Source organism: Oryctolagus cuniculus, chromosome 5 (genome assembly GCF_051225735.1).
Source record: "Oryctolagus cuniculus isolate XC-2025 breed Fujian yellow rabbit chromosome 5, ASM5122573v1, whole genome shotgun sequence".
Taxonomy (NCBI): domain Eukaryota; kingdom Metazoa; phylum Chordata; class Mammalia; order Lagomorpha; family Leporidae; genus Oryctolagus; species Oryctolagus cuniculus.
The window spans coordinates 154588571-154603809 of NC_142871.1; the positions used below are offsets into that span (position 1 = coordinate 154588571).

A 15239-nucleotide genomic window follows, 5' to 3' on the forward strand; every position below is an offset into this window, starting at 1 on the left:
TATATGAAATTATTACTGACATTATTTTTGTGGTTTTCTACTACTTGTGGATGATTGCTCTTTTTAAAGATTTATTTTATTTATTTGAAAGTCAGAGTTACACAGAAAGAGAGGTTTTCCATCCCACTTGTTCACTCCCCAATTGGCTGCAATAGTTGGAGCTGTGCCAATCTGAAGCCAGGAGCCAGGAGCTTCCTCCGGGTGGCCCATGCAGGTGCAGGGGCCAAAGGACGTGGGCCATCTCCTACTTCCTTCCCAGGCTATAGCATAGAACTGGATTGGAAGTGGAGCAGCTGGGACTCGGACCAGCACCCATATGGGATGCTGGCACTGCAGGCGGTGGCTTAATCCTCCATGCCATGGCACTAGCCCCAGATCATTTTTCTTATCTTTGCATTTAAGTGATTGTTCTTTTTTAAAACCTTTATTTAATAAATATAATTTTTGAAGGTACAACTTCAGGTTTATAGTGGTTCCCCCCCATAACCTCCCTCCCACCTGCAACCATCTTATTTCCCACTCCCTCTCCCATCGCACCCCTCATTAAGACTCATTTTTAACTATCTTTATATACAAAGGATCAACTTAGTATATACTAAGTAAAGATTTCAACAGTTTGCACCCACACAGATACACAATGTATAAAATACTGTTTGAATACTAGTTTTACTGTTAATTTGCATAGCACAGATCCTACATGGGGAGTAACTGCACAGTGACTCCCATTGTTGATTTAACAATTGACACTCTTATTTATGATATCAGTAATCACCCAAGACTCTTCTCATGAGCTGCCAAGGGTATGGAATCCTCTTGAGTTCACAAACTCTGACCTTATTTAGACAAGGGCATAATCAATGTGGAAGTTCTCTCCTCCCTTCAGAGAAAGTTATCTTCTTGTTTGATGGCCTGTTAATTCTGCTGGGATCTCACTCACAGAGATCTTTCATTTAGGTCATTTTTTTTTTGCCAGAGTGTCTTGGCATTCCATGCCTGAAATACTCTTTTTTTTTTAACTTTTATTTAATGAATATAAATTTCCAAAGTACGGCTTATGGATTACAATGGCTTCCCCCCCATATCGTCTCTCCCACCCGCATCCCTCCCCTTTCCCACTCCTTCTCCACTTCCATTCACATGAGGATTCATTTTCGATTCTCTTTATAAACAGAAGATCACTTTAGCATACATTAAGTAAAGATTTCAACAATACTACTGTATTGGAATCTAGGTCTCCCTTTAAGTCCCTTAACAAATCTTTTAAATAAACCGGTGCCCTGTAGTTAGGTGCATATACATTGATAATCATTATATCTTCCTGCTGAATTGAACCCTTAATCATTATATAGTGCCCCTCTTTGTCTTTCTTAATAGCTTTTGTATTAAAGTTTATGTTGTCTGATATTAAGATGGCTACTCCCACTCTTTTTTCATTTCTGTTGGCATGGTATATCTTTTTCCAGCCTTTCACTTTCCTTCTGTATGCATCTTTGTTGGAAAGATATGTTTCTTTAAGCAGCAAATAGATGGTTTTTGTACCTTAACTCCTTCAACCAATCTGTGTCTTTTGACTGGACAGTTCAGGCCATTAACGTTCAATGTGACTATTGATAAGTAGTAACTTTGCCCTGCCATTTTCCCAAAGATATTTTCTAACATATGCTTTGACCTTCCCATGATCTTTTATTGGGAGATTTTATTCCTTTGCCTTATTTCATATTGATGACCATGTTTCTCTGTGTTACACATCTTTAAGCATCTTTTGCAGGGCTGGAGGAGTTGCGACAAATGCTTTCAATTTCTGTTTGCTATGAAAGGTCTTTATTTCACCTTCATTCACAAATGAGAGCTTTGCAGGATATAATATCCTGGGCTGGCAGTTTTTTTCTCTTAGTTTCTGGGCTATGTCTGGCCTTTCCCTCCTAGCCTGTAGAATTTCTGATGAGAAGTCTGCTGTGAGTCTAATTGGAGATCCTCTGAGAGTAATCTGATGTTTCTCTCTTGCACATTTTAGAATCTTTTCTTTATGTTTCATTGTGGTGAGTTTGATTACAAAGTGTCGTGGTGAGGATCTCTTTTGGTCATGTTTACTAGGGGTTCTATGAGCTTCTTGTACTAGGGTATCTCTGTCCTTCTCCAAACCTGGAAATTTCTCTGCTAGTATCTCACTAAAAAGGCATTCTAATCTTTTCTCTCTCTCCATGCCTTCAGGAACTCCTAGAACTCGAATGTTGGTTTTTTTTATAGTATCCTGTAGGTTCCCAACAATATTTTTTAGATTTCTAATTTCCTCTTCTTTTCTTTGGTTTGACTGTATCCTTTCCTGTTCTCTGTCTTCTAAGTCCGATATTCTCTCTTCTGTTTCACTGACTCTGTTTTTAAGACTCTAAATGTGTTTGTCATTTGATCTATTGAGCTCTTCATTTCATTTTGATTTCTTTTCACTATCACACTTTCCTGTTCTACTGGTTTCTGCGTTTCATTTTGATTCCTCCTTAAGATTTCATTTTCATGAGAGGGATTTTCTATCCTGTCCAGTAAAGATTTCTGTAGTTCAAGAATTTGCTTTTGAAAACTTCCAAATGTTCTTATCATATTTTTTTGAAATCTGTATCTTGCATTTCTTCTATTTCATCATCTTCATAATCTTGGCTTGGGGTGTTTTGTTCATTTGGGGTCATCATAATGTCTTCATTGATCTTGTTCCCTCGGTTTCTGTGTTTGTTGCTTGGCATTGTGGAGATATTCTTTGAATTTTGAATTCTTCTTCCCTCACTTTGGTGTTTTTTTTTTCTTGTTATACTATGACTGTGTTAAGTGGACTGTCTGCTGTTGGAGGAGCCTTGGAGGCTTGAGATGGGTGTGGCCATTCAGCTCTTCTTAGTTCTTCAGGGTTAAAGGTGTGCCAAAAGTGACACCCTCAGGTTAGGCATGGTAATTTTTTAAATTCAGGATGGAAGTAATACCGCTATGGGCATCCTTGCTCTCCCCACAGGTCATCCTTGTCACATCCACTAGATTCAGAAGAGTTTCCTCTACAATTTTTTCCCTGAGCCTTTCCCTGAAATTACTGTAATTCCTCTTTTATCAACCTATCTTTTCCCAGACTATCAGTGTGCATCCTCACTATTCTGCCATCTTGTCTCCACCCAGTTTTGTTTTTTAATCCAGTGATCCAGTCTGTGTGTGTGTGGTTTTTTTTTTTTTTTTGACAGGCAGAGTGGAAAGTGAGAGACAGAAAGGTCTTCCTTTTTTCCGTTGGTTCACCCCCCAGTGGCCGCTAAGGTGGTGTACTGTGGCCGGCGCACCGTGCTGACCTGAAGCCAGGAGCCAGGTGCTTCCTCCTTGTCTTCCATGTGGGTGCAGGGCCGAAGGACCTGGGCCATCCTCCACTGCACTCCCGGGCCACAGCAGAGAGCTGGACTGGAAGAGGAGCACCGGGACAGAATCTGGCACCCTGACCGGGACTAGAAGCAGGGCTGCCAGACAGAGGCTTAGCCTAGTGAGCTGTGGCGCTGGCCAGTCTGTGTTTTTAACTGGAGAGTTGAGGCCATTTACATTCAATGTGACTATTGATAAGTAGTGACTTTGCCCTGCCATTTTCCCAAAGATATTTCTTTTTTTATTTAATAAATGTGAATTTACAAGGTGCAACTTTTGCATTGTTGTGGCTTTCCCCCCCAACCTCCCTCCCTCCCGCAGCCCTCCCATCTTCCACTCCCTCTCCCATCCCACTCTTCGTCAAGTTTCATTTTCATTTATCTTTATATATAGAAGATAAACTTAGTATATACCAAGTAAAGGTTTCAACAGACTGTGCCCACACAACCTCACAAGATATAGAGCGCTGTTCACTTGTAGTGTTATCATTAACTCTCATTGTAAAACACAGAGATCCTACATGGGGAGCAGGTGCACAGTGACTCCTGTTGTTGATGTAACAATTGACACTCTTATTTATGACTTCAGTAATCACCCAAGGCTCTTGCCATGAGCTGTCGAGGTTGTGGAGGCCCCTTGAGTTCACCAACTCTGAACTTGTTTGGTCAAGGCCATATTACAGTGGAGGTTCCTTCATCCCTTCTGATAAATGTGCCTCTTTCCCAAAGATATTTTTAATATATGCTTTGAACTTCCTGTGATCTGTTACTGAGATATTTTCTTCCTTTCCCTTCTTTTGTATTGATGGCCGTGTTTCTGTGTTTTTGTGTTTAACACATCTGTAAGCATAATTTGCAGGGCTGGACAAGTGGTGACAAATTCTTTCAATTTCTGTTTGCTATGAAAGGTCTTTATTTCACCTTCATTCACAAATGAGAGCTTTGCAGGATATAGAATTGTGAGGATCTCTTCTGGTCATATTTACTGGGGTTTCTTTGTGCTTCCTGTATTTTGATGTCTCTTTCTTTCTCCAATCCTGGGAGGTTTTCTGCTAGTATCTCACTAAAAAGGCCTTCTAATCCTTTCACGCTCTCCATGGCTTTAGTATTGTATTTAGTAAACAGCAACCTTTTACTCTGACTTCATTTAATTTTACTGAAAGCTTCTTATTTTCCTCATTTCTCTAGATTGTGTGAAAGAAAAGGTTTGTCATGGACTGACCCTGACACTTAGAACATTTATCTAAAAGCTCTGAGAAATAAGTATCTACGTATCTATCAGGAAGGAAATTAATTAAAATCTATGAAAGCACATAATTTTCTGTGTTGAGACACCCCAAATCTCGATATTTCATACAACAGTGGTTCTCAAACTTCAGTCTTAGTAAAATCATGTTGCTGAGTTAATCTTGAGATTGCTGATACAGTCATATTGGGCTAGGTCCTAGATTTTGGGTTCAAATGAATTGCCAAGTGATGATATTTTTGGTTTAGGGACTATACTTTCCTCCAGGATAAAGCTCAATCTTATTGTCAGGCCAACTAAGGTAAGAACTAAGATACTATAACAGAGATATTGCAGAATAGAGTGGCTTTTCTATTGAAATCATCTGGTGGTACTGCTTTGTTAAGGGATTGTTCTGCTAAGATATTGCTGTGTACTTCCATCGCATTGATGCATTCTCTCCTAGGATTTTGTTCTTGTTTGTGTGGTCATAATTACCTAATATCCAAATTTACATTCCAGCCAAGAGGTAGAGGCATGAAGAAGATGAGTGCAACTACCTTCATATTTAAGAAGAAAACCCAGAAGCTGTATAGATAATTGACATTTTGTTGGTGGAGGTCAGGCTAGGAAATGTAACTAGTAGCACAATGGCCATAAGTCCAGTTAATACTTGAGGCAGAGAATGGAATGTGTATTGGTAGGTCGTTTTCTCTACCAGAGAGGATGCGATAGCAATAACATGTGAATGAAGTGGAATGACATTTATCTTAAATGTAAAAGGTATGGGAATAAAAAAGTCAATGTTGAATATAATTCCACAAGAAAATAGCAACTATTTATTTAAGAATTTTTACATATAACTTTTATTAGATTTGCTAGATTTCCTAATTCTATGAGGGTACTTCAAAAAGTTCATTGAACATTAGCATTATCTTTTGATTTCATTTTCCGTGAATATTAGAAGTATCTGCACATACTTAGCTGTGGTTTCTGATTAGTCTTCAAGGTTTCAAATTCATGAGCTGTGTTTTATTTATGCATTTATATCTGTGCCTTATTGTTTTCTCTATTATTTATAAAGTTAGAAACTGCACCTAGTCCGATTCTGAGTGGTGAATAAATAAGTGGTTTTTGAATAAGTGAATTGATTCAGGTTCTGGTGATAAAGGCCAATATTTTTTAACTCTCCACAGTTTAATTTATTTTTCCATGTAATATGACTTTGCTTAACAATTTTCAATCCCCAATTGTCTCTTTACTGCACTTTTAACATCTTTGTTTCTTAAAGTGTAGATCAGAGGGTTTAAGCTGGGAGTGACAATTGTGTAAAAAAGAGCAAGGAATTTCCCTTCATTTTTATATGTGGTATTCTGTAGCCTCATGTACATATAAATAGCTGGTCCATAAAAAAGAGTTACGACTGTGAGGTGGGAACCACATGTACTGAAGATCTTTTCCCACCTTGAGGTTGACCTGATTCTTGTTACAACGTGAGTGATGATTCCATATGAGATGAAAGTTAGTGATAGAGGCATTAGAAGAAATACTATTCCAAGAACAAAGGCAATAATTTCAATTACTTTTGAATAAACACAAGCCATCTTGATCAAGGCTGGCATCTCACAGAGAAAATTATCCACTTTCCTGTGCCCACATCTTGGCAACTTCAAAGTCAGGGAACAAACAATTAAGGCACTGCCAAGACCACCCATCCAGGCAGTCAGCACCATCCTCTGGCATAGCTGAGGGTGCATGATTACTGTGTAGTGAAGAGGTTGACAGACAGCAGCATAGCGGTCATAGGCCATGACAGCCAAGAGAAGACTTTCTGTGGCTGCAAAGACAAGGGCAAAGAAGAACTGGAGCACACACCCTCCATATGTAATAGATTTCTTTGGACCCCATAGATTTACCAGCATCTGGGGGATAATGCTGGTTGCATAACAGAGGTCCAGAAAAGACAGATTGGATAAGAAGAAATACATGGGAGTATGGAGCTGGGCATCCAGATAAGACACAAGAATGATGGTTGTGTTTCCTACCAAAGTCACGACATAGAAGATGAAGACAACTGCAGAGATGATGCGTTCTAACTGTGGTTGATCAGAAAACCCCAGAAGGATGAAGTCTGTCTCAGAACTTCCATTGCTTGTTTCCATTGCTTCTTTTGAAAGGTTGAGGAATAACACCCTGGTAACCAGTGTAAGTGTCATACTTAGGTAGAAATTAAAATTTCTGAAGTGTGTCATGAGTATCCAGAACTGACTTGTCTGCCTGCTTTCCACATTTGGAAGATATCTTGAATTTTCCTCTGTCAGTTCTCGTAACCTTTTCATTTTTAGTTTTACCCAAGTGAGTCTATAATAACATGCTAAACCCAACAATACTGAATTGTACTCATTGAAAATGGTGAAATGTTACATCAGCACACATGGTTCTATATAATTTCATTAAATAATAAAGGCATAAAGTTAATTATCAAATTTTTTAAATGGGTAGATATTTTGAGGAGTTATTATTCCTTGAAATTATGACATAAATGTCGCCTGATTATGATAAAACGTTCCTTTATCAAAGGAGCTGAGCTTGACAAAAAAAAAAAAGGGAAATGAAATAAATTCTTGGCATAAGCTCAAGACTTTTGTAGCAGAATCAGACATCTTCACTTTCAAATATTCACATCCCATCCGTTGCAATCACAATCACAACCACCACCTCGTTGTTTCTCCTCCTGTTTTTTCAATCACCTGAACATTGCGTTCGCTATTCCTGTTATATCTGCTCTAGCGATCCCTACTTCACTGCTTTTTTTGTGAGTTTGTTTTCCTATTATTTCTTATCTGTACATGCATTTGCTTACATGTACAGATGCTATATATTTTTAAAGTACCTTTAATAACTGATACTACATCATCTAAATGGTCCCATGGAGTTGATGCAGAATTAAAAACTGAACTACTGTCACAGCCATTTGGCCACCACATACATGTAGTGACATTCTGTGTCAGCTTCTACTCACCTGCCCATTCAGGAGAATTAGCCAGGCAGCTAATTCAAACAACAAAGTATTCCTTAGATAACCAGTGAGTTGACTTTCCCGTGGAATGTACCAATTACATGAACGGATCTTCAGGTTGCTTTGAAACCCTTTATGGAAAAACATCACCTCATTTCAACTCTAAAAGAATACAACAAGGGATAAAAACTTTTAACAACCTCACTCTTTCTGATTATTGTATCATATTAAACAGATGGACTGTTTAATGGCTGAATTATGTTTTTACCAGATAATTCATGATCATGTACTTCAGGCACAGGGTACCTTACACTTACAATGTCTCTTGGCCATGCAATAAAAGCTTTGTTTGTTGAAATTAACAGTATTGCCTTCCTTAAGGGAGTTTATGGGTATTAATACTTGTGAAAGTACTTGGAACAGTGTTTGGTCATATTTAGCTCAAAAAGTAACAGGCTATATCCACCTACTGGGACATCATTACTATTCTGTCTATATATTCTGTCCTCCTTCTTGTTTTTTACACAAGAGATTTTACCATGAACTTCCAGAAGTAAACTGGAATGTCGTAAAATTTTTGTATAACTTTAAAATGTTCAAACATAATTCCACACACAAAAAATGTACACAAACATACGTTTTGAGGTAGTGAGTCTCAGGGCCAGGGGAGGGCTTGAGAACCTGAAATACTTGGTATACAAATGCACTGGGTTCTTTGCTTCATGTTGGGATGGTGTTAGAATTAAAAGGCCATGAATATGAAAGCTAAAATAGGCTTGAGTAGTCTGCATAGATGATTCCAGAGAATAGTCATGCAAAGCCTGTTTACATAAGGTTAGTGACAGAGAACTCAGTTTCACATGAAGCAGATTCTTTCCTTATTGACTCTCACTTGCTTACATTTGGTGCAGTGGTGCCGCTTTGCTCTCTCCAGGCATTTGCTCTTTTCCTTCATTATGAATATAACAAAGACTACATCAGCTTAGTATGGCTTTGTTAAAAAAAAAACCCTCTGGGGGCTGGCACTGTGGTGCAGTAGGCTAAGCCTTCGCCTGTGGCGCCGGCACCCAAATGGGCAGAGGTTCATGTTCCTGCTGCTCCTCTTCTGATCCAGCTCTCTGCGATAGCCTGGGAAAGCAATAGAAGATGGCCCAAATGCTTGGGCTCCTGCACCCATATGGGAGACCTGGAAGAGGCTCCTGGCTTCAACTATCTCAGGTCTGGCGTTTGTGGCCATTTGGAGAGTGAACCATGAGATGGAAGACCTTTCTCTCTATCTTTCTGTCTCTGTCTGCAACAATGCCTTAAATTAATAAATAAAATCTTAAAAAAAACACCCTTCAGTTTTAGTTTAAGATATAAAATAGAATAAGAAATCACAAAATTTTAATAAATTTATGTGATTTTTTTATGATTATCATGTTAATCAAGAAATAGAACATTGCCAGCTGCTCCAGGAGTTTTTCTTATCTCTGGTCACCCATTGTGAAGATATACTAGAGCTTATTTCTTCTATTTAAAAATATTTTGGTACCTGTTTTCCATAATTCCCTACCTCTCCTCTCCTACTCTTCCCATTTTCTACTAATCACAATTCTATGATTAGATTGTTTTTTTAAAGCTTCTGTATGTGAGAGCATGTGGTTACAAACACTCTGAATAAAGTAGGTATAAGAGGAATATAGCTCATCATGATAAAGGCTATCTATGACAAACTTACAGCCAACTTCATATGGAATCGGGAAAAGCTTAAAACCATTTCCTCTAAGATCTAAAGTAACGCAAATGTGTCCCTTCTTACCAGTCTGGAGATTTTAGCCAAATTAGCTAGGGGAAAGAAAAAATAAAAGGTGTACTAATAGGATGGCAGTAAGTCAAATTATCCATGTTTATAGCTAATATGGTTCTGTAATTACAAAATCCAGAGACTCGATCCAAAGCCTGTTAAAATGGACACATGAAATGTTGCAGGATACAAAATTAACATAAAGGCTAGTAATATTTTTATATACTAATAATGATGTTAAAGAGAAAGAAATCATGAAAGCAATCAAACTAAAAATAACTGTCATATAAACAAACAAAAAGACTTAGAAACAAATTTCTATAGTGAAATTTATAATACACTGATGAAAGATATTGAAGAAGACATTCAAAAGTAGAAGGACCTCTCATGTTCATGAATTAGAAGTCTTAGAACTAATAGTGTTAAAATTTTCAGGATACTGCAAATAATTTACAGATTTAATGCAATTCCCATCCGAATACCAATGGCATTCTTCACAGAACTGGGAAAAAATCCTAAAATTGCATGGAAACACAGAAGACTCCAAATAGCCAATGCAATCTTGAGCAAAATTTAAAAGCCAGAGGCATCACAATACCAAGCCTCAATGCATACTAAGCACTATACTAACTAAAGCAGCATGGTGCTGCTACATAGAACAATGGAACAGAGGAGAGATGATAGAAATAAATCCATGCATCTACAGCCAACTGATTATCAGTGAAGATGCCAAAAGCATATATTGGAGAAAGGTAAGCTCTTCCCTAGATTCTTATGAGAAAATTGGATTTGCAGAAAATTTAATCTCATACTATACAAAAATGACTTCAAAATGGATCAAAGTGGGCAGGAAAAGTGGTGCAGTGTGTTCAGCATTCACTTGGGATGCTCAGTTCTAGTTCCAGCTGCTCTACTTCTGATCCAGTTCTGTGCTAATGAGCATGGGAAGCAGCAGTTGATTGCCCAGGCCATAGCAGCGAACTGGATGGGAAGGGGAGCACCCAGGACAGATGGGATGCCGGCATTGCAGGTGGTGGCTTTACCTGTTACACCACAGCACCGGCCCCTAAATCATTGTTACACACACACACACACACACACACAGCTCCAAACACAACCTAATAGTGCTGTCATTCTTGCTTTTGATTTTGTAGCAGCAGTCACTGAATCGGAAATACAGGTTGCAGGATGACACGCAGTAGTGTAGTATTTCCCAGCATCATTCAGTAAATAGTGTGAACCACCTGCTGGGACTTCTTCATAACTTGTCAAGGAAAGATGTGTGCAGCAAAGAGAATGTGGAGTGCACCGAGTGTGAAATTTGCTCTGTCTTAAAACTGAGCATGAGGATATTTTAGAAAATATGTTGTGAAGAGACTGCTTATCTCTGAGTGAAGACACTGTAGCTGAAAACCTCCAATTGGACACATACATGGTCCACACTCTCCAACTTTGAAGCAGAAGAAGGTAAACCTCTCCGTTATTCATTAGGAGCTATGGAGTCTGGTGAGTGCATAGACTGTCTAGTTATTCTTTATCCGACTATTTCTACTGATAAGGGAGGGGAATTAGCTGTTTTCATTTACCTGAGACACGAAGCTCTTGTTCTTTGAGCTGCAACAGAACCACTTTAACAGGGCTTTGGCATTTCTCTTTCTCTCTAAACCATGGTCAGCAAACTGCACTGATTAACTACAGCTTGGTAAATTGTCGTGCTAACAGTGATGACATCTGCAAGGTTTGATAAAGCAACTAATTTAATAACATTAGTGTTGAGAAAATAATGTGGCTAAGTCAGAAATTGTACTTTATGTAATGTAATGATGTGAATCTATATACATGATTTTTTCACTTTATGTCTTTCAACATTTTTCATATTAATTTAAGCCTTAAGTATTTTTTGATACAGTTTTAATTTTAAGTTAGCAGTGAATGTGATATTACCAAATAAGGCTTAGAGCACTGGATTGGATGGCAAAGAAGAGGCATATTACACTTTAGTTGAAACTCAGTTTTCCTTTTCTCATGGTATGAACTCAAGTTCCCAATAATGTAGTGTAATTTCACATTTCACTTTCTTCAATGAAGCTTAAAGCAAATGAACCAGACATATTTAAATATAATTTAGATAAACATAATGATATGAAGAGAAAATTAGAGAAATAAAATTACAAAACTGTGCAGTTTTGTAAAAAATGTGTTAATTGGTGCTTTTCTAAATGAAGAGCAATATTTTTAATAGTCATACAACGTCCAAGCAGAAAAAGACAATATTAAAAACTTAGCTCTGGATTCAAACTATCTGTGTTTTTGGCGACAACTGACCTCAGCTACACCTTACTGTGTGAACTTCAATAACGTACTTTACTTCTAGAAGCTTCAGTATCTTTCTCTGTAAAAGTTATTCTAATAACACCAGCTTGTAGGTCAATGTGAGGAGCATTAGAGGATACAGTAAATATAGAATATTTAGCATGTTGCTTTGTGCACAGAGAGCATTCAGTTACTTTAACATCTAGCAGCTTCCAAATCCTCTGTACTTTTTGAATTTTAATCCTCACTTCTGAGAATGAATCAATACATTGGCATTGTTGACGTGCCACATACCTTCCACATTTTTGTTTCCATGTTAGAATATCACCCATGCTACCTAGAATCTGTTTTCTACCCCATATCCTACCCTGTTGGAAATGGCAAGGAGTGCTTACCTGAAGGCAGAGAGATTACAGTGTATTTATATTTTTATGAGGCAGGAATTCAAAGCTGTCATGTAATTCAGAGGTACCCGTGTTTCCATTATGATGATCTCATTTACATAGGTCAGAAAACATTCTTATCAGGCAAGATATTGAAGATCTGAGAAATTGGATTAGCCAGAAGTTCCTTATACAGACACCACAATCCCATTCAAATTAAATGCAGCAGTTGAACTAAAACTTAGAAGTCTCCACTTAATGTGGATGTTGCAGAAAAACGAAGTCATACTGGGGAAGAGTTAAAAAACTAGGTTTAGTTAAATGTATTTTTGGTTGGATAAGTCAGGCCTTTCACTGTAAACTATTGTTATTCATATTTCCAAGTAGATTTTTCCTAATTAAAAGTGGAGAGCACCAGGGTGGTCAAAATGTGTTCTAAGAATGATGAACGTGTAGCAGGGAAGTATTTATTCCTAACTCTGCAGGCTATGTATGTGGTTATAGTTTATACCTTGGGGACTGGTATGATTTATTGTATAAATTTATTGTATAAATCATACCAGTCCCCAAGGTACTGGTACCCAACAGAGATGATTAGGGAAGTCTCTGGTACCCAACATCATCTCTGGCACTCAATCATCTCTGCTACCCAACAGAGATGATTAGGGAAGTCTATGAATAAGGTCAGAATCAGATCCAAAAATAATTCTATGACAAATTCCCATAAGTCATTAGGTTTTATCTTTTTCTGTTTTTTTTTTTTTTGATTTCTTGAAATTTATTTTAGATGAATTTAATTATGTTTGTTTTATATTAAGCTTACATTAAAGAGTAAAATATTACCAGACTATTTTTATAAAAAATAACATTTAAGGGGCCTGGCGCCATGGTGCAGTATGTTAATCCTCTGCCTTCGGTGCCGGCATTCCATATGGCTGCTGGTTCTAGTCCCGGCTGCTCCTCTTCCAATCCAGCTCTCTGCTTTGGCCTGGGAAGTCAGTAGAGGATGGTCCAAGTCCTTGGGCTCCTACATCCACATGGGAGACCAGGAGAAGCACCTGGCTTCCGGCTTCGGATCCATGCAGCTTCGGCCATTGCAGCCAACTGGGGAGTGAACCAACGAACAGAAGACCTTTCACTCTGTCTCTCCCTCTGCCTGTTTACTCTACCTCTCATATAATAAATAAAAAATCTTTTAAAAAAATAACATGGTATTGGGCCAGCACTGTGCCTGACTTGGTTAATCCTCTGCCTGCAGCCTGGCATTCCATATGGGCACCGGCTTCTAGTCCCGGTTGCTCCTCTTCTAGTCCAGCTCTCTACTGTGGCCCAGGAGGGCAGTGGAGGATGGCCAAAGTGCTTGGGCCCCTGTACCTGCATGAGAGACCAGGAGGAAGCATGTGGCTCCTGGCTTTGGATTGGCACAGCGCAAAGGCTGTGGCGGTCATTTGGGGGGTGAACCAAGGGAAGGAAGACCATTCTCTCTCTCTCTCTCTCTCTCTCTCTCTCTCACTCTCTCTCTCTCTCATGATCTAACTCTAACTGTCAAATAAAAAAATAACATTTAATTGAAATTTGGCTTATTTGTTGGGTATGATATCAATTAAATTGCAGAAAGTAAGATTTCTCAGAGTTATGTCCACAGGATGAGAAACATTTGGTTTTTAAAAAATTCATGGAATAATCATAATTCTAGGTTCATGAATCCTTTCATTGCTATTCCAGTTTTTACTGAATTAAAAATAACACGATAGGAATGGTGCTGTGACATAGGGGTTAGCTGCTGCCTGCAATGCTGGTATCCCATATGCGTACTGGTTCATGTCCTGGCTACTCCACTTGCAATCCAGCTCCCTGTTAATGCACCTAGGAAAGCAATGGAAGATGGCCCGTGTACTTGGGCCACTGCACCCACATGGGAGACCTGGAAGAAGAGAATGGCTCTTGGCTTTGGGCTGGTCCAACCCTAGGCGTGTGGCCATTTGGTGCATGAACCACATAATAGAAGATCATTCTTTCTTTCTGTCTCTTCTTCTCTTGCTGAAACTCTTCATTTCATATAAATAAAATCTTAAAAATACCACGGACACTCTTTTATCTGTTTATTTTATTTTATTCTTTTTTTTTCTGCCCATTAATGATCTAGAAAAGGAAGAGGCACCATCAAAAGGCTCCAAAGAAACAAGGGTACAAAGCAATCCATTTCAGACCTTTGATTTTTCAGCTTTATATTAGAGTTTGAAGTCAGGTGGAGTGGTGCTTACATTTTTTTTTTTTTTTTTGCTTAAAATTGTTTTGACTACTTTCAGTCTCTTGAGGCCCCATATAAACCTTAGGATTTTTTTTTCTTTTTTTGTAGGGATGACATTGGAAATTTATAGTCTCTAAAGAAATGTAGATTACTAGGATGTTAAGGACATTCTAATAATAGTTATCCTCATCCACAGATATGGATATCTTTCTATTTATTTTTGTCTTCAATGTCTTTTGTCAATGTCTTTTACATTTTTCTATTATTTCATCTATTTTTTTCTCAGAAGCCTTTTATTTAAGGTATACAAATTTCATTCATTTCATAAATACATATTTAGGAAAGTTTTTCTTCTCACCCTACCTGTCATCCCACTGCACTCCCGCCCTTTTTCCTCCTCCTCCTCCTATTCCATTCTTAGTTTTTACTAAGATCTATTTTCAATTAACTTTATACACATACGAGTAACCCTATACTAAGTAAAGAGTTCAACATATAGTATAAAAAATTGTTCCTCAACAGCCAAGACATGGGCTGTTCAAAATAATTGTATCTCAAAGTGTCACTTTTATGTCTATAGATTACTCTTTAGGTACTGGATTAGTTCCCACGCATCAGGGAGAACATATGCTGTTTGTCCTTTTGAGACTGGCTTATTTCACTAAGTATTATGTTTTCCAGTTGCATCCATTTTGTTGCAAATGATAGGATTTCAATTTTCAGGGCTGTGTGGTATTTCATATTGCACATATCCTATCTTAATCCTATCTAGATGATCACTCTAACACTTAATCCTATCTCTATGATCACTTTAATACTGAAAATGCTATTTTTACCAGCCAGCTTAAGGGGATTTGGGGTCCCCTGGCAAGTTTCTAAACT

General features: G+C 38.1%; 1 protein-coding gene across 1 annotated transcript; it reads right to left on the reverse strand.

Moving 5' to 3' along the window:
- Positions 1-5834: 5834 nt before the first annotated feature.
- Positions 5835-6767, reverse strand: LOC108177323 (putative olfactory receptor 2W6). Its single transcript, XM_017344800.4, has one exon. The coding sequence runs from the start codon at positions 6765-6767 to the stop codon at positions 5835-5837; it is 933 nt and encodes a 310-aa protein (XP_017200289.3).
- Positions 6768-15239: the final 8472 nt, after the last annotated feature.